At 50.9% G+C, this 23,621-nt stretch overlaps 1 protein-coding gene across 1 annotated transcript in view; it reads right to left on the bottom strand.

Annotated features, from left to right (window-relative positions):
* The window catches only part of TMPRSS9 (transmembrane serine protease 9), a 67,905-nt gene that overhangs the window by 14,078 nt on the left and 30,206 nt on the right, over window positions 1-23,621 (bottom strand). The window contains exons 2-10 of the mRNA XM_063599764.1: window positions 22,603-22,769; window positions 15,910-16,037; window positions 13,707-13,774; window positions 13,376-13,551; window positions 10,570-10,611; window positions 9,371-9,484; window positions 7,008-7,179; window positions 3,924-4,198; window positions 2,178-2,314 (exon numbers count right to left, since the gene is read on the bottom strand). Coding sequence (XP_063455834.1) covers window positions 2,178-2,314; window positions 3,924-4,198; window positions 7,008-7,179; window positions 9,371-9,484; window positions 10,570-10,611; window positions 13,376-13,551; window positions 13,707-13,774; window positions 15,910-16,037; window positions 22,603-22,744 — 1,254 coding nt within the window. The 5' untranslated portion in view covers window positions 22,745-22,769. The remainder of the gene's footprint in view (window positions 1-2,177; window positions 2,315-3,923; window positions 4,199-7,007; window positions 7,180-9,370; window positions 9,485-10,569; window positions 10,612-13,375; window positions 13,552-13,706; window positions 13,775-15,909; window positions 16,038-22,602; window positions 22,770-23,621) is intronic.

Genomic DNA, 23,621 nt, shown 5'->3' with positions numbered 1-23,621 from the left:
TTGGGCAACCACAAAGGATAAATGAGACCAGGAGGTCTTTGGTCCCTTGAAAGGGGACATAGAATCCAAGAAGCACAAACTGTTAATGTCCCTCGCCAAGAGAAAGTGAATAGCAAATATAAGATCACGGCAAGAATTGAGCGACATTTTTAAATTTTCAATTTTGTTTGAGATGGGGTCTCACTCTGTCACTCAGGCTAGAGTACAGTGGCGTGATCTTGGCTTACTGCAACCTCCACCTCCTGGGCTCAAATAATCCTCCCACCTCAGCCTCTCAAGTAGCTGGGACTACAGGCATGCACCACCAAACCCGGCTAATTTTTGTTTTTGTTTTTGTTTTTGTTTTTGTAGAGACAAAGTTTTGCTATGTTGCCCTAACTGGTCTCAAACTCCTGGCCTCAAGCGACCTGGCTGCCTCAGCCTCCCAAAGTACTGGGATTACAGGTGTGAGCCACTGCACCCAGCTTTTCATTCTTAAGCACCAGTTGAGGGATTCCAATCTCCATGAAATAAAGACACTCACTTACAACAGAATAACTTATGTTTGCCTGAAATACAGTTAACCACAAATATAGAATATAGAAGAAACATAACGGATTAAATTACGATCCTCAGAGAAAAAGGAAAGAAATGGTATCCACGAAACAAGAACAGGACACTGCAAACAAGACCAGGTGGCTGAAAGAAGAAAGAATGAGACACCTTGAAAACAAAAATTATAATTGTCAGCCGGGCATGGTGGCTCACACCTATAATCCTAGCACTTTGGGAGGACAAGGTGGGCAGATCACCTGAAGCCAGGATTTCGAGACCAGCCTGGCCAACATGGCGAAACCCTGTCTTTACTAAAAGTATAAAAAGTAGCCAGGCGTGGTGGTGGGCACCTGTTATCCCAGCTACTCGGGAGGCTGAGGCATGAGAATCACTTGAAACTGGGAGGTGAGCCAAGATGGTGCCACTGCACTCCAGCCTGGGTGACAGAGCGAGACAGTGTCTTAATTAATTAAAAATATAAAAATTAGCTAGGTGTGGTGGCGCACGCCTATAATCACAGCTACTCTGGAGGCTGAGGCAGGAGACTCGCTTGAACCTGGGAGGCGGAGGTTGCAGTGAGCTGAGATCACACCACTGCACTCCAGCCTGGGTGACAGAGTGAGACTCCATCTCAAAAAAAAAAAAAAAAAAAGAAGAAGAAGAAAAAGAAGGTTCCAGGTATACAGCAGAAGCAGCTTTGGGTGACCCCTGATTTTCTCTTTTTTTTTTTTTTTTTTTTGAGACAGAGTCTTGCTTTGTCGCCCAGGCTGGAGTGCAATGGCGTGATCTCAGCTCACTGCAACCTCCAGCTCCCAGGTTCAGATGATTCTTCTGCCTCAGCCACCCGAGGAGCTGGGATTACAGGCACCTGCCACCACGCCAGGTTAATTTTTGTATTTTTAGTAGAGACAAGGTTTCGCCATGTTGCTCAGGCTGGTCTCAAACTCCTGACCTCAAGTGATCCACCCGCCTTGGCCTCGCATAGTGCTGGGATTACAGGCGTGAGCCACCGTGCCCAGCCCTGGAACCTTCTTGAGTTGAGCCTGCAGCTCGCTCATGGCCCAGCTGACCACCCAGGGGCAAAAGTCCATGGGGTTCCCATAGACCAACCCTTCCCGTACAGATGGAAAGAATCTGATGCCCAGGGTACGTGCTGGCATCATTCATACAAGAGGTGTTTCTTGGGTGCCACGTTGTATCAGGCCCAGTGCTGGGAACAGTGTCTGTGTCCCCACACAAGTCCCGGTTTGAAGGGCAGCTGGGGGGATTTACACAGGGACCCCATCATAGCCAGGGAGATTACTCAGGGACCCGAGTCTCTGTGGCACGCACCTGGGGCCCACTGGAAGGGAGCAGGGAGCCATGGAGGGCAGAAGACGGAGTGAAGTCAGGTTAGAGCTTCTGGAAGATCCTCTAAGCAGCACCTGCCTCTCAATCCCAACTGCTTTAAAATTCCTCAAGAACGGGCATCCAGATATCTGTGAATCGCCCAGCATTTGAACACGCTCGTGTCTGTGTTTTTCTGGGGTCTGGGGCGTTGGGGGCTCACAGTGGGCATCCAGATATCTGTGAATTGCTCAGCATTTGAACATGCTCTTGTCTATTTCTGTGTTTTTCTGGGGTCTGGGGCATCGGGGGCTCACCTGGCAGGAGTCCACCTTCCCGTCCAGGTAGCCAGCGCACACCATCCTGTCAGTGAGTGAGTGGCCGTACAGGCTGGCACACAGTGCCTGGTCCAGCAGTTCCACAGTGGCTTTCTGCAGCACCTCTGGCTTGACCACTGGCCCAATGGGGAGAGAAAAGCAGGGTGAGAGTGCCAGAGCCCTGGCAGCCACTTTGAGCTGGGAGGCTGAAGGACAGCTCCTCTCCGAGCCTCCCTCAGTTTCCCCAGCTCCAAGCATGGTCACCTACAATACCTGGCTCTGAAACTGCAACAGGTAAACACCCCACCTGGTAACACTCTCTGCCTGGACAAGGAAGAGGCATCAGACTTAACACCCCCAGCCTGAAGTCCTCATCTCCCTTCCGCAAGCTCCACCCCTCAGCATTCCCCATCTCAGGGATCTCAGGCCCCTCATTCCAGGTCCACAGTCCTCAAATTCCAAGTTGGCCTCAAGTCAGCCCCCAAAATACACAGAATCAGCCCATCTCACGCCCATCATTGCCCGGGTCATTATAGCTGTTCCCCACTCACTTCTCTTACTCTGGTCCCACCCCACTGAAATCCATTCCCAACCCGGCAGCCAGCACCACCCTTGCTAAATATTAAATCAGTCACATCAACCCCTGCCCTGCTGTCCTCCCACCCCAGGGCCTTTGCACATGCTGTTCCCGCTGTCTGAAATGCTTGTCCCTGCAGAATTTGCCTGACTTGCTCCTTCATCTCCTCTCTCCAGGAGGCATCTCCTGACCTCCCTATTTAAAGCTGCAGCTGCCACCCCCACCTTATTTTTCTCCACTGGATTCATTTCCCTCTGTCAGTCATCTTGTGGCTGATTGACAACCCCCTAGAACTACACCACCCAATATAGTAGCCACTGGCCACAGGTGACTATTTAGATGTGCATTTTAATACATTAAGATCAATTTTTTTGGCCGGGTGAGGTGGCTCACACCTGTAACCCCAACACTTTGGGAAGCCGAGGCAGGAAGATCACGAGGTCAGGAGATCAAGACCAGCCCGGCCAACACGGTGAAACTTTGTCTCTACTAAAAAATACAAAAATAAAGTTGCCGGGTGTGGTGGTGCGTGCCTATAGTCCCACTACTCGGAGGCTGAGGCAAGAGAATCGCTTGAACCTGGAGGCGGAGGCTGCAGTGAGCAGAGATCGCACCACTGCACTCCAGCCTTGGCAACAAGAGCAAAACTCCATCTCAAAAAAAAAAAATCACAGTAGCATCGATGATGGGTTATAAATATATCTTAGCAAGCAGTGGAATTCGTGAATACAGAATCAGAGAATAATGCAGACCCACTGTGTTTTTCTGCATTATTATTATTATTATTATTATTATTATTATTATTATTATTTTGAGACGGAGCCTCCCACTGTCACCCAGGCTGGAGTCCAGTGGTGCGATCTTGGCTCAGTGCAACCTCCATCTCCTGGGTTCAAGCAATTCTCCTGCCTTAGCCTCCTGAGTAGCTGGAATTATAGGTGCGCACCACCATGCCTGGCTAATTTTGTGTGTGTGTGTGTATTTTTTAGTAGAGACGGGTTTTCACTATGTTGGCCAGGCTGGTCTCGAACGCCTGACCTCGTGATCCACCCGCCTCGGCCTCCCAAAGTGCTGGGATGACAGGCGTGAGCCACCGCACCCGGCCCTCTTCTGCGTTATTTGCCCGCCTGCCTGCCTGAGCTCACTTGCAGGCCGAGGAAGATGCTTACGGAAGTCCTCCTTGAGGTAGCCCCAGCCTGAGATCAGGCACTTCTTGCTGGGTGGGAAGATGTGTGTGGCAGCCGGGAGGCACACGGGCTGGATGTGCCGGCCGAAAGGCAGAGGGCTGGTCAGCTCCAGCACCGCCACGTCGAAGTCAGCCGTGTCCGCGTTGTACAGGGGGTGCTTGACGATCTGGGCCACCCGGGCCCGTACGGTGCTGGCCTCCGAGCCGCTGAGGTAGGTCGCACCCACGTAGGCCACCCACTCCGTCGGGTCTTGGAACCTGCAGGAGCAAACCCCAGCTCAGTGGCCACCGAGGGTCAGAGCCGTCGGGGGAGGCAGACGGGACACTCGCCTTGGGTGCAAAATGTAAGGGGTATCCCCCCACATTAATATTTATTAATAGTATTTATAAAAATCAGGCCAGACACAGTGGCTCATGCCTGTAATCCCACATTTTTGGAGGCTGAAGCGGGAGGATCACCTGAGCCCAGGAGTTCAAGACGAGCCTGGGCAACATAGCGAAATGCAGTCTTTAAAAACAACAACAAAAAACAGGCCGGGCGCGGTAGCTCATGCCTGTAATCCCAGCACTTTGGGAGGTTGAGGCGGGTGGATCACGAAGGCCGGAGTTCAAGACCAGCCTGGCCAAGATGGTGAAACCCCATCTCTACTAAAAATACAAAAATTAGCCGGGCATGGTGATGGGCGCCTGTAATCCCAGCTACTCAGGAGGCTGAGGCAGAGAATTGCTTGAACCCAGAAGGTGGGAGGTTGCAGTGAGCTGATATTGTGCCACTGCACTCCAGCTTGGGCAACAGAGCAAGACTCTGTCTCAGAAAAAAATATATATATATTAGCTGGGTGTGGCGATGTGCACCTGTGGTTCCAGCTACTCAGGAGGCTGAGGTAGGAGGATTGCTTGAGCCTGGGAGGCTGAGGCTGTCATGAGCTATAGTGAGCTATCACTGTACCACTGCACTCCAGCCTGGGCAACAGGCAACCTGTCTCAAAAAAAAAAAAAAGAAAAGAAAAAAATCACAGGTGCAGGAGAATGCATGATGCATGAAGTATCAACATTTTTGTTTTGTTTTGTTTTTTTGAGACAGAGTCTCACTCTATCTCCCAGACTGGAGTGCAGTGGCGTGATCTCAGCTCACTGCAACTTCCACCTCCCTGGTTCAAGTGATCCTCGTGCCTCAGCCTCCCAAGTAACTGGGATGACAGGTTTGCGCCCCCTATGCCCGACTAATTTTTTTGTGTGTTTTTAGTAGAGACAAGCTTTCACCATGTTGGCCAGGCTGGTCTCAAACTCCTGACCTCAAGTGATCCCCCCGCCTCAGCCTCCCAAAGTGCTGGGATTACACTCATGAGCCACAAGCTCACTATAGCCTGTCCAAGTATCAACATTTTAAACAAAGACAGGATGAGACAGAGTTGGGATTAGGGTGAGGGGAGCCAGCCATGAGCCTTGGGCACAAAATTTAAAGAGTTGCCAAAAATCTCAGCCATCGAGATAAATGATATCGAGTCGGGTGCAGTGGCTTACACCTGTAATCCCAGCACTTTGGGAGGCAGAGACGGGCAGATCACTTGAGGCCAGGAGTTCGAGACCAGCCTGGCCAACATGGCAAAACTACGTCTCTACTAAAAATACAAAAATTAGCCAGCCATGGTGGTGGGTGCCTGTAATCCCAGCTACTCGGGAGGCTGAGGCAGGAGAATCGCTTGATCCCGGGAGGTGGAGGTTACAGAGAGCCAAAACTGCACCACTGTACTCCAGCAGGGCGACAGAGTGAGACTCTGTCTCAAAAAAAAAAAAAAAAAAAAGGATAATATCACGACACAATATTTTAAAAAATCAAAGTGAATGCAAAAAATGTCCACAATGAGCAAAACATCAACAAAATGTCATTGGTCACCGAGGAATCCAAGTCAAAACCACAGGGAGATGCTACTTCACACCCACTGGTATGGCTACTCTCAAAAGAACAGCAAGTGGGCTGGGCACGGTGGCTCACGCCTGTAATCCCAGCACTTTGGGAGGCCGAGGTGGGCGGATCACCTGAGGACAGGAGTTCCAGACCAGCCTGGCCAACATGGCGAAAAACTGTCTCTACTAATTATACAAAAAAAAAAATTAGCCAGGCATGGTTGCGCGCACCTGTAGTCCCAGCTACTTGGGAGGCTGAGGCAAGAGAATTGCTTTATCCCAGGAGGTGGAGGTTGCAGTGAGCTGAGATCGCACCACTGCACTCCAGCCAGGGCGACAGACTGAGACTCTGTCTCAAAAGAAAAAATAAAATAAAATAAAATAAAGAGGCTGGGTGCAGTGGCTCACGCCTGTAATCCCAGCACTTTGGGAGGCCGAGGCGGGCGGATCACGAGGTCAGGAGTTCGAGACCATCCTGACTAACATGGTGAAACCCCGACTCTACTAAAAATACAAAAAAAAATTAAATTAGCTGGGCGTGGTGGCGGGCACCTGTAGTCCCAGCTACTCGGGAGGCTGAGGCAGGAGAATGGCGTGAACCCGGGAGGTGGAGCTTGCAGTGAGCTGAAATCATGCCACTGCACTCCAGCCTGGGTGACAGAGCGAGACTCTGTCTCAAAAAAAAAAAAAAAGAAAGAAAGAAAGAAAAGAGGCCGGGCACGATGGCTCACACCTGTAATCCCAGCACTTTGGGAGGCCAAGGCAGGCAGATCACAAGGTCAGGAGATTGAGACCATCCTGGCTAACACGGTGAAACCCTGTCTCTACTAAAAATACAAAAGGCGTGGTGGCGGGCACCTGTAGTCCCAGCTACTCGGGAGGCTGAGGCAGGAGAATGGCGTGAACCCAGGAGGCGGAGCTTGCAGTGAGCCGAGATCGCGCCACTGCACTCCAGCCTGGACAACAGAGCGAGATTCTGTCTCAAAAAAAAAAAAAAAGAATGCCCTCAGATTCAACAACAGCAAAAGCAAGAAAGAAAGGAAAAGAAAAAATTACTTCCAAGGGCTCTAAGGAAACCAGAAGTGACGTCCCTAGTGCACGAGGGAAGGCAGGAGAAATACAGAGGGTTCGGGTTTGGTGCTTCGGGATGGGGGCTTACTCATTGAAGCAGTGAGCGGCAGACACCAGCCACCTGGCGTTGATGATGGCGGCCCCACAGAAGTGCTCCTTGTTCTCTCGAAGGCTGGCTTGCCACGGAAACTCCCCCGGGGACGCTTCCACGCCGCCCACGATCCTGCCAGCCATCCTCCAGGCAGGCTGCAAGCCACACTCTGCAAGACAGCAGGTCACCAGCCAGGACCCCACGAAGGCAGGACCTCACCCTGAACTCCCAGAACATACATCTCTGAGTCTCTCATCTACAGTCTGTAGGTTCAAAGAGATGTTTGGGGGCCCCTCCTTGGCTTCCCTGACTCTTCTGGGGTCTCCCCATCCCTCCCTCTTCAGCTCCTCGGCTGCCCCATCCTGGCACGTAGGTCAAGCATCCAAGGTCACGTGCACCAGTGAGTGGCAGAGAAAGGTCTCTATCTTAGCTGTGGGTAAGGGGTGATGACCCCACGTACATGTTTGTATAGGATATTGTGTCTCTCTGCTTATTTAGTCTACTTTTATGTCCTTCACAAAATTTTGTAATTCTATAATTATATATAATAAATATTATCACGGGCATGGCACGTTTGTAAGTTTAGTCTTTGATATTTCTTTTTTTTTTTTTTTTTGAGATGGAGTCTCGCTCTGTTGTCCAGGCTGGAGTGCAGTGGCGTGATCTCAACTCACTGCAAGCTCCGCCTCCCAGGTTCAAGGGATTCTCCTACCTCAGCCTCCTGAGTAGCTGGGATTACAGGCGCCCGCAACCACACCTGGCTAATTTTTTGTACTTTTAGTAGAGCCAGGGTTTCACCAAATTGACCAGGCTGGTCTCGAACTCCTGACATCAAGTGATCTGCCTGCCTCGGCGTCCCAAAGTGCTGGGATTACAGGCCTGAGCCACGGCATCTGGCCTAGTCTTGATATTTTATTTTTTGTCACTACTGATCATGAAAGATATTTTTTCCTTTGTATCTTGTAACTTATTATTACTGTATAAAGCAAAATGACAGCTTTTTTTTTGAGACAGAGTTTTGCTCTGTAGCCCAGGCTGGAGTACAGTGGCGTGATCTTGGCTCACTGTAACCTCCACCTCCCAGGTTCAAGGGATTCTCCTGCCTCAGCCTCCCAAAGTGCTGGGATTACAGGCGTGAGCCACTGCACCCGGCCTTTATTTTAAATAGCTTTTTAGTCAATTTCTTGATTCATTTTATTTTACTCTTTCAGCTTCTCTCCTTCTGTTTGGATATTGATTTATTTTAGACAGACAATGATTTCAAATGAATTAAGGTTTTCCTCTTCCTTTTCAATACTTAAACTGCTGTCCTTACCTTATTACATGGGCTAGTATTGCTATAAAAACATTGGCTACTCTTCCAGCATTTTATTTATTTTTGAGACAAGGTCTCACTCTATTATCCAGGCTGGACAGTGCAGTAGCGCAATCATAGCTCACTGCAGCCTCAATCTCCTGGGCTCAAGCAATCCTTCCACCTCAGCCTCCTGAGTAGCTGGGGCCACAGGCGCCCACCACCACGCTGGCTAATTTTTTTTTCTTTTTTTTCTTTTTTTTTTTTGAGACAGAGTCTCGCTCTGTCGCCAGGCTGGAGTGCAATGGCGTGATCTTGGCTCACTGCAAGCTCCACCTCCCGGGTTCACGCCATTCTCCTGCCTCAGCCTCCCAAGTAGCTGGGACTACAGGCGCTCACCACCATGCCCGGCTAATTTTTTGTATTTTTAGTAGAGAGGGGGTTTCACCATGTTAGCCACGATGGTCTTGATCTCCTGACCTCGTGATCCGCCTGCCTCAGCCTCCCAAAGTGCTGGGATTACAGGTGTGAGCCACTGTGCCTGGCCAATTTCTTTTTTTTTTTTAGTAGAGATGGGGGTCTCACTATATTGTCCAGGCTGGTCTCAAACTCCTGGCCTCAATTGATCCTCCTGCCTTGGCCTCCCAAAGTGCTGGGATGACAGGTGTGAGCCACCGCACCCTGCTAATCTCTTCTGGCATTTTAATTGTCTCTTTCCGTTGCTCACATCCCTGTGGCCACGCCCCACTGCTTATAGGACAAAGCCCCAGTTCCTGGTATTCAAGACCTCCCAGGCTGTGGCCACAACCTCTGTTTTCAGCCTGATATCTTCTCCCTCCTCTCCCCTGGCTTCTTCCCATCACACACCTGCACTTTTCCTTTACTCTGCTGTTTGCTCATGGTTCTCCCCATACCATGGGTGCCCCTTTCTTTTCTCTGCCCAGCCCCCATAAATGCCAGGCCTGTGTGCCCGAGTGAAATAAGCACAGTGACCATAGACCAGAGCCAGCAGCTGACCCTGGAAAAGGAAAGGGGCCCAGAGACCAGGCCGGACAGGCAGACTGACCGCAGTGCACCTCGTCGGACCCATCGGAGCAGTCCTCCTGGTCGTCACACTCTGGGTTCACCTTGGTCACACACTGGCTGTTCCCGCAGGAAAAGGAGTTCCCTGGACAGCGGCCTGAGGACAGAAAAGAACCGACTTTCTGACCTCATGCTACATCTCCTGGTTGGAGTAAGGCACCACGCTATACTTAGTACCACCAGGGTACGGAAACGTGGAAACTCTCTCTCTCTCCTTTTTTTTCTCCTTTTCCTTGTTTTTATTTTTGTTTTTGAGACAGGGTCTAGCTCTGTTACCCAAACGGGAGTGCAGTGGTGCAAACACAGCTCACCGCAGCCTCTAACTCCAGGTTCAAGCAATCCTCCTGCCTCAGCCTCCTGAGTAGTTGGGACCACAGGTGCACACCACCAACCCAGGCTATTTATTTTATTTATTTATTTTTATTTTATTTATTTATTTTATTTTATTTTATTTTATTTTTTGAGACAGAGTTTCGCTCTTGTTGCCCAGGCTGGAGTGCAATGGCACGACCTTGGCTTACCGCAACCTCCGCCTCCCTGGTTGAAGCGATTCTCATGCCTCAGCCTCCCGAGTAGCTGGGATTACAGGCACGCGCCACCACGCCCAGCTAATTTTGTATTTTTAGTGAGATGGGGTTTCTCCATGTTGTTCAGGCTGCTCTCGAACTCCTGACCTCAGGTGATCCACCCACCTAGGCCTCCCAAAGTGCTGGGATTACAGGTATGAGCCAGTGTGCCCGGCCTTATTTATTATTTTTTAAGACGCAGTTTCACTCTGTCACCCAGGCTGGAGTGCGGTGGCGCGATCTCAGTTCACTGCAGCCTCTGCCTCCTGGGTTCAAGCAATCCTCCTTCCTCAGCCTCCCAAGTAGCTGAGAGTACAGGCAATACGCCACTATGCCCGGCTAATTTTTATTATTTTTATAATAATTTTAAAAATTATTTTTGGCCTTTTTTATTATTATTTTTGTAGAGACAGGGTCTCGCTATGTTGTCCAGCCTGGTCTCAAACTCCTGGCCTCAAGTGATCCTCCTGCCTCAGCCTCCCAAAGTGCTGGGATGACAGATGTGAGCCACCGCGCCCAGCCTTGTTCCAGTGATTCCTTCACTTCCTTGAAATGAGTCTTAGGAAACCTCTGCCAGTAACTGCAATCAGAGAAAAGGCCAGAGAGAAAAACATACCTGATTTGAACTCCCTTTCTGCCAAGGGTCCCTTATGTCTCCCTGCAAAAAAACAGAGAAGATAGAAGCTCACGGAATAAGCAGTAAAACCCTTTGAACACATCCTATTGGCCGGGTGCGGTGGCTCACACCTGTAATCCCAGCACTTTGGGAGGCTGAGGCGGGTGGATCACTTGAGGTCAGGAGTTACAGACCAGCCTGGCCAACATGGTGAAACCCTGTCTCTACTAAAAATACAAAAATTAGACGGGTGTGGTGCCGGGCGCCTGTAATCCCAGGTACTCGGGAGGCTGAGGCAGGACAATCGCTTGAACCCGGGAGGCAGAGGTTGCAGTGAGCCGAGATCACACCATTGTACTCCAGCCTGGGCGACAGAGCGAGACTCCATCTCAAAAAAAAGGAAAAAGAAAGAAAATGTCCTATTGCAGGCAGGTCGTGGAGTAAAGTGAGCAGCTGCCTTGTCCACCCTGGCGTCACTTAAATTCTGCCTTCAATCAGCGAGGATGAAATCCACTTCAACACCGATCCTCAGTCTCACTTGCCCCACGGGGAGCACTCACCAGCCCCAGGGCTCGGACGGCCACCAAACTGCACAGGGCCTGGAACCTCCCTATCACCAAGGGAAGTTCTGTGAACGCTGGAGCAGAGGTTATTAAGACCTCGACCAGCATGTGACGGTTGGTGGGGAGGGAACCATAAATGTCCTGCATGTCAAGGTCAAGGTGACTTTTTTTTTTTTTTGAGACGGAGTCTCGCTCTGTCGCCCAGGCTGGAGTGCAGTGGCGCGATCTCGGCTCACTTCAAGCTCCGCCTCCTGGGTTCATGCCATTCTCCTGCCTCAGCCTCCCAAGCAGCTGGGACTACAGGCGCCCGCCACCACACCTGGCTGATTGATTGTATTTTTAGTAGAGACAGGGTTTCACCGTGTTAGCCAGGATGGTCTCGATCTCCTGACCTCGTGATCCGCCCACCTCGGCCTCCCAAAGTGCTGGGATTACAGGCGTGAGCCACCGCGCCCGGCCATTTTTTTTTTTTTAAGACAGAGTCTCGCTCTGTTACCCAGGCTACAATGCAGTGGTGCTATCTTGGCTCACTGCAACCTCCACCTCCACCAGGTTTAAGCAATTCTCCTGCCTCAGCCTCCCAAGTAGCTGGGATTATAGGCACCCGCCACCATGCCCGGCTAATTTTTTTATTTTTAGTAGAGATGGGGTTTCACCATGTTGGCCCGGCTGGTCTCAAACTCCTGACCTCAGGTGATCCACCCACCTCGGCCTCCCAAAGTGCTGGGATTACAGGCATGAGCCACCACACCTGGCAACAAATCTTTAACAATGGTCTGAACTTGCATCTGACTCTCCAATCATGACCTGCTGCACCGTACAATTTTTTTATTTTTTAAAACCAGGTGCATACAAAATCATGCACCGTATAATTTTATTTTTTATTTTTATTAACTTTTTTTTTTTAGATGGAGTCTCACTCTGTCACCCAGGCTGGAGGGCAGTAGTGCAACCTTGGCTCACTGCAACCTCCGCCTCCCGGGTTCCAGCAATTCTCCTGCCTCAGCCTCCTGAGCAGCTGGGATTACAGGCACGTGCCACCACACCCAGCTCATTTTTGTATTTTTAGTAGAGACGGGGTTTCGCCATGTTGGCCAGGCTGGTCTCGAACTCCTGATCTGAAGTGATCAGCCCACCTTGGCCTCCCAAATTGCTGGAATTACAGGCATGAGCCACCACACCCGGCCTTCCATACAATTGTATTAGAGTGTAGCATTTATCCTTAATTCTACAGTAGGGGGTTGGCCAACTACGGCCATGGGCCAAATCCAGCCCACTGCTTGTTATTTTTAATAAGTTTTATTGGTAAACAGCCACACCTATTCATTTATGTATTGTCTGTGGCTACTTTTGTGATACAAATAACAGAGCTGAGTGCTTGTCACAGAAACCCAACGGACCACAAAGATGAAAATATTAACTGGGCACAGTGGCTCACACCTATAATCCCAGCACTTTGGGAGGCCAAGGCAGGAGGATCACCTGAGGTCAGGAGTCCAAGACCAGCCCAGTACACATGGTGAAACCCCATCTCACTAAAAATACAAAAATTAGCCGGGCATGGTGGTGCGTGCCTGTAATCCCAGCTACTCAGGAGTGAGTCGGGAGCTACTGAGGCAGGAAAATTGCTTGAACCTGGGAGGCAAAAGTTGCAGTGAGCCAAGGCTTCATTATTGCACTCCAGACTGGGCAACAGAGTGAGACCCTGTCTCAAAAAAAAAAAAAAAAATGGAAAAGAAAAGAGAAGACAAGACAACACAACACAACACTCTGGCTCTTTACAGAACAAGATGGCTGACCCCTGGTCCACACCATTAAGGCAAAGGCAATGTCAGTTTTTACATTTGTTTGTTTGTTTTTGAAACGAAGTTTCACTCTTTTTGCCCAGGCTGGAGTGCAATGGCACGATCTCGGCTCACTGCAACCTCCGCCTCCCAGGTTGAAGCGGTTCTCCTGCCTCAGCCTCCTGTGTAGGTAGGATTACAGGTGCACACCACCACGCCCAACTGATTTTTGTATTTTTAGTACAGATGGGGTGTTGGCCAGGCTGGTCTCAAACTCCTGACCTCAGGTGATCCACCCGCCTCGGCCTCCCAAAGTGCTGGGATTACAGGCATGAGCCACCACACCCGGCCAGTTTGTTTTCTTTTTATGGGAAGGGGTGGTTATCAAAATATATCTTGCAGCGCCTGCCCCACTCCAGCCTCCTCGTGATGGGGTTTCAGTCTCGGCTGCCCACTCACCTGTGAGCTCGGCCGACACAATTGTGCCATAGGCAGCCAGGGAGATGCCGTGCTCCCGCAGCCTTGCCCGGATCCCTCGCTGCAATAGCTCCTCCTCCAGGCCCAGGCTCAGCGTCTGGAGGGGTTGCAGCAGAAAGTGCAGCTGGAAATGTACGAGGACACTGGAGTTCCCATCCCTACAGGTATGGAGGAGAGGCCCTTGGAGAGGGAGGGGCTCTGCCCTGCTGGAATCTTCTGGAATCTTCTAGAATCTTCCAAACTTTTCTGGAATCTTCCAGAAACTCCCAGATGTCCACCAAGTTTCCTTCACCCACTGGAAGCTCCAACTCACCTGTAATTCAGCACCGAGCAACCCACGCAGCTTGCCTCTAACTCTGTCTTCTGAAAACTACTTACAAACTGCAATAGAAACAAGAATATCAAATGTTGAGACCCACAGCATGGGCACCCCGGCACTGCAGAGGCCTGTCAGGTGTTGGAGGGAGCTGGAGAAGGGGTTGGTTCCATGGGAAAGCATTTCCTTTTATTAATTTAAATTTTTATCTATATGTACGTATGTACGTATGTATGTATGTATTTTGAGACAAGAGTCTTGCTCTGTCACCCAGGCTGGAGTGCAGTAGCGCAATCTCCACTCACTGCAACCTCCGCCTCCCAGGTTCAAGCGATTCTGCTGCCTCAGCCTCCCAAGAAGCTGGGATTACAGGTGCCCGCCACCACGCCCAACTAATTTTTTGTATTTTTAGTAGAAATGGGGTTTCACTATGTTGGCCAGGCTGGTCTCGAACTCCTGACCTTGTGATCCGCCTGCCTTGGCTTTCCACAGTGCTGGGATTACAGTTGTGAGCCACCACGCCCAGACTTACGTTTTATTTTTAAATTTATTATTGTTATTATTATTTTGAGACAGAGTCTTGCTCTGTCGCCTGGGGTGGAGTGCAGTGGCACGATCTCGGCTCATTGCAACTTCCGCCTCTCAGGTTCAAGCAATTCTCCTGCCTCAGCCTCCCAAGTAGCTGGGATTACAGGCACACACCACCATGCGTGGCTAACGTTTTGTATTTTTTAGTAGGGACAGGGTTTCACTATGTTGGCCAGGCTGGTCTTGAACTCCTGACCTCGTGATCCGCCCACCTCAGCCTCCCAAATTAGCCGGGCATGGTGGTGTGTGCCTGCACTCCCAGCTACTCAGGAGGCTGAGGTGGGAGGATTGCTTGAGCCCAGGAGGCGTCACAGGCGTGAGCCACCACGCCCAGCCTATTTTTAAAAATTATAATTTTTTGAGATGGAGTCTCATTCGGTCACCCAGGCTGGAGTGCAATGGCACGACCTCGGCTCACTGCAACTTCTGCCTCCTGGGCTCAGGCAATCCTCCCACCTCAGCCTCCCGAGTAGCTGAGACTACAGGCACACACCACCACGCCCCGTTGATTTTTGTGTTTTTAGTAATGATGGGATTTTGTCATGTTGCTCAGGCTGGTCTCAAACTCCTGACCTCAGGTGATCCACTCTCCTCGGCCTCCCAAAGTGCTGGGATTACAGATGTGAGCCACCCACCGTGCCCGCCTGGAGTGCTGTTTTTAATACGTGATTGCTGATGTGGTCACACGTCTGTTTCTCTTCGAATAAAATGGAAAACATTATTTTTTCATTGAGATATAATTCGCTGTGTCCTGTGTCCAAGCCTGGCCCCTTTTCCTGGCTAAGTCATACTCCAGTGTGTGCATAGCCACGCTGTGTTTCCCTGTTCATCCTAGGTGGTGGGTGCCTGTAACCCTGGCTACTCAGGAGGCTGAGACAGGAGAATCGCTTGAACCCGGGAGGCAGACGTTGCAGTGAGCCATGATCCTGCCACTGCACTCCAACCTGGACAACAGAGCAAGACTCTGTCTCAAAAAAATAAAATAAAATACCTTCCCCCAGCTGTGCATGAGGGCTCTGATTCCCCTTTAGAATAAAATGTAAAACTCTAAATGTGGCAGATTGGGTACGGTGACTCCCGCCTGTAATCCCAGCACTTTGGGAGGCCGTGGAGGGAAGATCATTTGAGGTCAGGAGTTCAAGACCATCCTGTCCTACATGGTGAAACCCCGTCTCTACTAAAAATACAAAAATCAGCTGGACATGATGGCGTGCACCTGTAATCCCAGCTACTCGAGAGGCTGAGGCAGGAGAATCGCTTGAACCTGAGCAGCGGAGGTTGCAGTGAGCCGAGATCATTCCACTGCACTCCAGCCTGGGTGACAGAGTGAGACTCCGTCTCAAGAAAAAAAAGAGAAAAAAAAAACCTCTAAATGTGGCCTAAAGTCCCATGTGAGTGTGTCCTCAGTGGATACAGCTCTGCCTTGCAGGTATCTGCCTTGGCCACCTGGCCTCGTCCTGCCCGCCCCCTGGCCTGGCCTCCCGGTCTCACAGCCTCCACCTCAGCTTCGTTGCCTGTGGCCTGCCTCCCTCCCACACGGAAAGCACCTCCAGGTCAAAGCCCCCGGCCACCCGCTCTTTCTCCCTGGCCCCCAAACACAGACCACCCTCACCAGTGCCTCCAGGGTGGGCGTCAGCGTGCGGTGATAGTCCGAGGTCTCTCGCCGCAAACTGCTGGTCCACCGGATTCCCCGCAGCTCGGCCGTGTGGTCCACGTGGAAGCCCTGTATAGAGAGGAAGGCTGGGGACGAGACCAGGGCCTGTGAGAGAGCCCACCTTTGGGGGCTCTGGGCTGTGCTGAGCTGCCACCCAGGCCCCGCCCTGTTTGCACCCACACACCCTGGTGGTCACTCGTGACACGCAGTGGGCTGGTCGACGCCCCTGTGATAGCCCTGAATAGCTACTCACAGGGCTCTCCCTCAATTCCCAAAAGCATCCTGGTTTGGAGCTGAATTCTACTACAGCCACCCACCCGGAGGTCCCCAGGTACAGCACAAGGTGGATGAGTGCCAAGTGAGCCCCAGATGCCCCCGTGTTTTCCTCGAAGGCAGAAAGAGGTCCTGCTCATGCCTGTCTCCCATGCAGTGCCTGGCCCAGGATCTGAGCTGACTTCAGGGCGTAACCTCTGGAATGGCATCAGGAGACGGTGAAATGACAGTCCCCGCCTCCTACGGCAGGGGCATGAGCACAGCCAGAGGCCATCAGGACTCTCCGGCCACAGTCCCATGAGGTCATCTTCAAAAACCACTGGTTGGTTTGTGTTTGTTTGAGACAGAGTCTCGCTCCGTCACCCAGGCTGGAGTGCAGTGGCGCGATCTCGGCTCACTGCAAGCTGCGCCTCCCGGGTTCATGCCATTCTCCTGCCTCAGCCTCCCAGGTAGCTGGGACTACAGGCGCCCGCCCCTGCGCCCGGCTAATTTTTTTGTATTTTTAGTAGAGACGGGATTTCACTGTGTTAGCCAGGATGGTCTCTATCTCCTGACCTCGTGATCCACCCTCCTCGGCCTCCCAAAGTGCTCGGATTACAGGCGTGAGCCACCACACCCGGCCTGTTTGTTTTGAGACAGAGTTTTGCTCTTGTTGCCCACGCTGGAGTGCAATGGCATGATCTCGCCTCACTGTAACCTCCGCCTCCCGGGTTCAAGCGATTCTTCTGCCGCCTCAGCCTCCGGAGTAGCCGAGATTACAGGCATGCACTACCATACCCAGCTAGTACAGATGGGGTTTCTCCATGTTGGCCAGGCTGGTCTCAAACTCCCGACCTCAGATGATCCGCCAGCCTTGGCTTCCCAAAGCGCTGGGATTAACAGGCATGAGCCACCGCGCCCGGCCTTGTTTGTTTTGAGATAGGGTCTCACTCTGTCACCCAGGCTGGAGTGCAGTGGTGTTTTCTCGGCTCGCTGCAACCTCCATCTCCCGGGTTCAAGCGATCCTCTTGCCTCAGCCTCCTGCCTCAACCTCCTGAGTAGCTGGGATTACAGGCGTGGACCACCACACCTGGCTAGTTTTTTTGTATTTTTAGTACAGACTGGATTTCACCATGTTGGCCAGGCTGCTCTGGAACTCCTGACCTCAGGTGATCCACCCGCCTTGGCCTCCCGAAGTGCTGAGATTACAGGTGTGAGCCACTGCACCCAGCGTTAATTTTTGTATTTTTAGCAGAGATGGGGTTTCGCCACATTGGCCAGGCTGGTCGGGAACTCCTGACCTCAGGTGATCTGCCCGCCTCAGCCTCCCAAAGTGCCGGGATGACAAGCGTGAGCCACCACGCCCAGCAGAAAGCACTGTTTTTTAGCTGTTGGCTGTGTTGTGTCCAAAGTACAAAGTACAGCAAAAATAATAGTCATAAAAAATTCCTATGCTGATGCAAGCAGCAGCAGAAAAAAATCTAAATAAAAACTACGAGAGCAACCACAGAAACCATGAGAGCACGAGTTTTGGTCAAAAATACGTTAAAACTACCAGAAGTGCACACCAGCGCAAAAAAAATGGCCGTAATTACAACATTTAAACCATGCAAATAGCAACCGCGTAAACCGTGAAAGCTGGGTCCCAATTCCGTTTATCCTAAATGGATAGATATGCTAGATGGGTATTTACGTAGCCATATATTCAGTAGATAGAATATTCCGAACCAATTCTAAAAACGGTATGTTTTCTCGTTCAAGAAACTAAAAATAAAGAAACACGAGCACCCTGGTGGGCGGACTGAATTGCCTCGCCCCTGTGTCCCAGCCTCACTCTGTTTCTACTCTAAACAACTGCAGATTCAGGAAGTTGCAGAAATAGTTCAGATCATCTCCCGCTCTCCACTCAGCCTCTCATCTCCAACTAAAATGGTGAGCTGTTTGCGAAGGGCTGAATTCTCAGTTTTATTTTTTTAAATGTTTTATTTTTTTGAGACAAGGTCTCTATTGTTCGGGCTTCAGTGCAGTGGCACAATCACGGCTCACTGCAGCCTCGACCTCATGGGCTCAGGTGATACTCCTGCCTCAGCCTCCCAAGTAGCTAGACCACAGGCGCCCACCATCACGCCTGGCTGGCTGGCTTTCTCTTTCTTTCTCGACAGAGTCTCACACTCTGTTGCCAGGCTGGGATGCAGTGGCACCATCTTGGCTCACTGCAACCTCTGCCTCCTGGGTCCAAGCGATTCCCTTGCCTTAGCTTCCCGAGTAGCTAGGACTACAGGCACGTGCCACCACGACCAACTAATGTTTTTTGTATTTTAGTAGAGACGGGGTTTCACCATGTTGGCCAGGATGATTTCGATCTCCTGACCTCATGATCCGCCCAACCCGGACTCCCAGAGTGCTGGGATTACAGGCGGGAGCCACCGCGCCCACCTTTTTTTTTTTGGAGACATGGTCTCCCTTTGTTGCCCAGGTTGGAGTGCAGTGGCATGATCTCGGCTCACTGCAACCTCCACTTCCCGGGTTCAAGCAATTCTCCAACCTCAGCCTCCTGAGTAGCTGGGATTACAGGCATGTACCAGTCTGCCCAGCTAATTTTTGTATTTTAGTAAAGACAGGGTTTCCCCCATGTTGGCCAGGCTGGTCTCAAACTCCTGACCTCATGATCTACCTGCCTCAGCCTCCCAAAGTGCTGGGATTACCGGGGTGAGCTACCGTGCCTGGCCCTGGCTAATTGTTTGCATTCTTTTGTAGAGACAGGGTTTCCCCATGTTACTGTGTCCGAAATTCGTGGGTTCTTGGTCTCACTGACTTCAAGAATGAAGCTGCGGACCCTCACGCTGAGTGTTACATTTCTTAAAGATGGTGTGTCCGGAGTTTGTTCTTGCTGATGTTCGGATGTGTTCGGAATTTCTTCCTTCTGGTGGGTTCGTGGTCTTGCTTGTTTCAGGAGTGACGCTGTAGACCTTCCCAGTGAGTGTTGCAGCTCTTAAGGCAGCGTGTCTGGAGTTGTTCATTCCTCCTGGTGGGTTTGTGGTTTTGCTGGCCTCAGGAGTGAAACTGCAGACCTTCGCAGTGAGTGTTACAGCTCATAAAAGCATCTCACACCGAACAAGTGAGCAGCAGCAAGATGTCTCACAGAGAATTAAAGAACAAATCCTCTACAGTGTGAAAAGGTCCCCAAGCTGGTTGCCGCTGCTGGCTCCAGCAGTCCGCTTTTATTCCCTTATCTGGCCCCACCCACATCCTCCTGATTGGCCCATTTTACAGAGCGCTGATTGGTCCATTTTACAGAGAGCTGATTGGTCCGTTTTGACAGGGTGCTGATTGGTGTGTTTACAATCCCTGAGCTTGACACAAGGTGCTGATTGGTGCATTTACAAATCTTTAGCTAGACACAAGAGTTCTCCAAGTCCCCACTAGATTAGCTAGACACAGAACACTGATTGGTGCGATTGGTGCATTTGCAACCCTTGAGCTAGACACAGGGTGCTCATTGGTGCATTTACAAACCTTTAGCTAGACTTAAAATTTCTCCAAGTCCCCACTAGATTAGCTAGACACAGAGCACTGATTGGTGTGTTTATAAACCTTGAGCTAGACACAGAGTGCTTATTGGTGTATTTACAATCCTCTAGTTAGACATAAAAGTTATCCAAGTCCCCACCAGATTAGCTAGACACAGAGTGTTCACTGGTGCATATACAATCCTCCAACTAGGCATAACAATTCTCCAAGTCCCTACTCGACTCAGGAGCCCAGCTGGCTTCGCCCGGCCCGGGCTAATTTTCTGCATTTTTTGTAGAGACAGGGTTTCACCATGTTACCAGGCTGAACTGGAACTCCTGGGCTCAAGCAATCCTCCCGTTTCAGCGTCCCAGAGAGCTGGGATTACTGGTGTGAGCCACTACGCCTGGCATCATGTCCTTTTTTCTTTTTCTTTTTTCTTTTTTATCAGGGTGTCGCTCTGTCTCCCAAGCTGGAGTGCAGTGGTGTGATCATAGCTCACTGCAGGCTCCAACTCCTGGGCTCAAGCAATCCTCCCACCTCAGTCTCCCGAGTAGCAGGGACTACTGGCGCGCACAACCACTCATTTTCACTGAAAACATTCTAAAATTGTATTTTTAAATGTTTCCTGTCTTCATTATTTAATTTTTTGTAGAGATGGGGTCTTGCTATGTTGCCTAGGTTGGTCTCGAACTCCTGAGCTCAAGCAATCCTCCTGCCTCAGCCTCCCAGAGTGCTGGGGTTACAGGCAGGAGCCACCACACTTGGCCTTAAGTGCTTCTTGAAAGACTTCCTGATGGGGCGTGGTGGCTCATGTCTGTAATCCCAGCACTTTCGGAGGCCAAGGCAGGTGGATCACTTGAGGTCAGCAGTTCGAGACCATCCTGGCCAATATGGCAAAACCCCATCTCTACTAAAAATACAAAAATTAGCTGGGCGTAGTGGCACACACCTGTAATCTCAGCTACCCAGGAGGCTGAGGCAGGAGAATCACTTGAACCTGGGTGGTGGAGGTTGTGATGAGCTGAGATTGTGCCATTGCACTCTGTCGCGCCTGGGAGACAGAGTGAGACTCCAACTCAAAAAAAAAAAAAAAAAGACTTCCTTTCCTTTCAGGGGGGTCCTGATGGGAATTATATTTATCTGTTTTTCCCAAAATGTATTTGTTACAATGCAGATGAGAAACTCTGCCGCGCCCCGCCTCTCACTAGGTGATGGATGGACACACACACACACACACACACATGCATGCACACATAGATGCACACGCAGACACACACATGCATGCACAAACGCATGCAAATGAACACGTGTGCACCATGCACACACTCATGAACACACAAATACACTCACACGAGGAACCCAAATTGTATTGCACTTGGTACCTACAGCCACTAGAGGGCCTCAGTCAAACATGTCTGGCTCTGGGAGTTTCCAGAAGTTCCACAAATATTAAAAAGAAAAAAAAGAAAAAAGAAAAAAAAAACTAGGAGGATTCTCACAGGATCGCGAACTTACTATTTTGCCACACAAGAGCATTTCTCCCCAAATTGCTGTTTATTATCATCATTTAAATGTTAAAATTAACTTTTCTTTTTTTTTTTTTTTTTTTTTTGAGATGGAATCGCTCTGTTGCCCAGGCTGGACTGCAAGGGCATGATCTCGGCTCACTGCAACCTCTGCCTCCTCCTGGGCTCAAGCAATTCTCCTGCCTCAGCCTCCCAAGTAGCTGGGATAACAGGCGTGCACCACCATGCTCAGCTATCTTCCTTCCTTCCTTCCTTCCTCCCTCCCTTTCTTTCTTGTATTTTTAGTAGAGACGGGGTTTCACCATGTTGGTCAGGGTGGTCTCGAACTCCTGACCTCATGATCTGCTCACTTCAGCCTCCCAAAATGTTGAGATTACAGGTATGAGCCACTGCACCTGGTCTTATTTTTAATTTATTATTATGTTTTTATTTTTTGAGATAGAGTCTCACTCTGTCACCCAGGCTGGAGTGCAGTGGTGCGATCTCAGCTCACTGCAACCTCTGCCTCCCGGGTTCAAGCGATTCTCCTGCCTCAGCCTCCTGCGTAGCTGGGACTACAGGCGCCACCACGCCTGGGTAATTTTCTGTATTTTCTGTAGAGGCAGGGCTTTATCATGCTGCCCAGGCTGTTCTCAAACTCCTGGGCTCCGATGGTCCTCCCGCCTCAGCCTCCCAAAGTGCTGGGATTACAGGCAGGAGCCACCACGCCCAACCCAGTTGCTCGGTTTTATAAAAATACTTTTGGGGCCGGGCACAATGGCTTACGCCTGTAATCCCCAAGCACTTTGGGAGGCCAAGGCTGGCAGATCACGAGGTCAGGAGATCGAGACCATCCTGACTAACACAGTGAAACCCCCGTCTCTACTAAAAATACAAAAAATTAGCCGGGGGTGGTGGCGGGCGCCTGTAGTCCCAGCTACTCGGGGAGGCTGACGCAGGAGAACAGTGTGAACCCAGGAGGTGGAGCTTGCAGTGAGCCGAGATCACGCCACTGCACTCCAGCCTGGGCGACAGAGCAAGACTCCGTCTCAAAAAAACAAAAACAAAAACAAAAAACTACTTTGGGTATTTTGCTGATTTGCCAAAATTTAAAACAAGGTTATTTCCCTGTCTCTGTTTCTCTGTCACCCCAGCTGTGAAAACTTCCTTCGGGAGCTTCTTTAGTCGGGAAAACTGACACACGTAGGAACTCATCTGCTCCACTCCCCGCCCACCCGCCTGGCCTAGGGCAGCCTTCATTTCCACGCCTAGACACTGCCCTTTGATTCCAGATGGCCAAGGAGACACCATCAAGTCACTTCCCGGTGACTTTGCATACGTCCCTTGTTTTGCGAACCCAGCCAATCCCATAGCCACTTACCCAAAAGGACTCCCAGGGTGAGGACGACAAGGCTGGTGGCCACCACGCCAATGGTGGCCGCTCGACAGCACGCGGCATCCAGAGCGGGGATTTCCTTGGTTGTCCTGGGCACGAGGTGTACGTCAGCCACAGTGGGCTCCATGGCTCAGAGACACGCAGACAGCGAGCTGGATGCCACACAGCAAGACAGAAACACGGGGTCAGAGGCTGAAGGTGCTTCTCTTCCCATAAGCAAGGGTTGCAACTATACCCTTAAAAACCGCGGGGCGTGGTGGCTCACGCCTGTCATCCCAGCACTTTGGGAGGCTGAGGCGGGAGGACCATTTGAGGTCGGGAATTCCAGATCAGCCCGGCCAACATGGAGAAACCCCATCTCTACTAAAAATCCAAAATTAGCCAGGCATGTTGGTGCACACCTGTAATCCAGCTACCCAGGAGGCTGAGGCAGGAGAATCGCTTGAACCCGGGAGGCGGAGGCTGCAGTGAACCGAGATCACGCTACTGCACTCCAGCCCGGGTGACAGAGCGAGACTCCAAAAAAAAAAAAAAAAAAGACCAGATGCGGTGGCTTATGCCTGTAATCCCAGCACTTTGGGAGGCCAAGGTGGGTGAATCACTTGAGGTCAAGAGTTTGAGACCAGCCTGGCCAACATGGTGAAACCCCGTCTCTATTAAAAATACAAAAAATTAGTCAGGCGTTGTGGCGGGTGCCTGTAATCCCAGCTACTCAGGAGGCTGAGGCAGGAGAATCGCTTGAACCCGGGAGGCGGAGGTTGCAGGGAGCTGAGATCACGCCACTGCACTCCAGCCTGGCAACACAGCGAGACGCCATCTCAAAAAAAAAAAAAAAAAAAAGGTGGAACGTGACTGCTGGCTGGGCCACTGTGTGAGGATGAGGACTCCCGTGGGTCGCTGCGGTCCATTGCTAGAAAGAGTAAGTCTGAGGTTCCCACAGCTGCTGTAACAAAGGACCCCACACTTGGGGACTGAGAGGGACACCGAGTTATCGGCCAGGCGTG

The sequence above is a fragment of the Pan paniscus genome, chromosome 20, assembly GCF_029289425.2.
Source record: "Pan paniscus chromosome 20, NHGRI_mPanPan1-v2.0_pri, whole genome shotgun sequence".
In the NCBI taxonomy this organism is placed as follows: Eukaryota; Metazoa; Chordata; class Mammalia; order Primates; family Hominidae; genus Pan; species Pan paniscus.
This window is presented reverse-complemented; position numbering and strand designations above follow the sequence as displayed.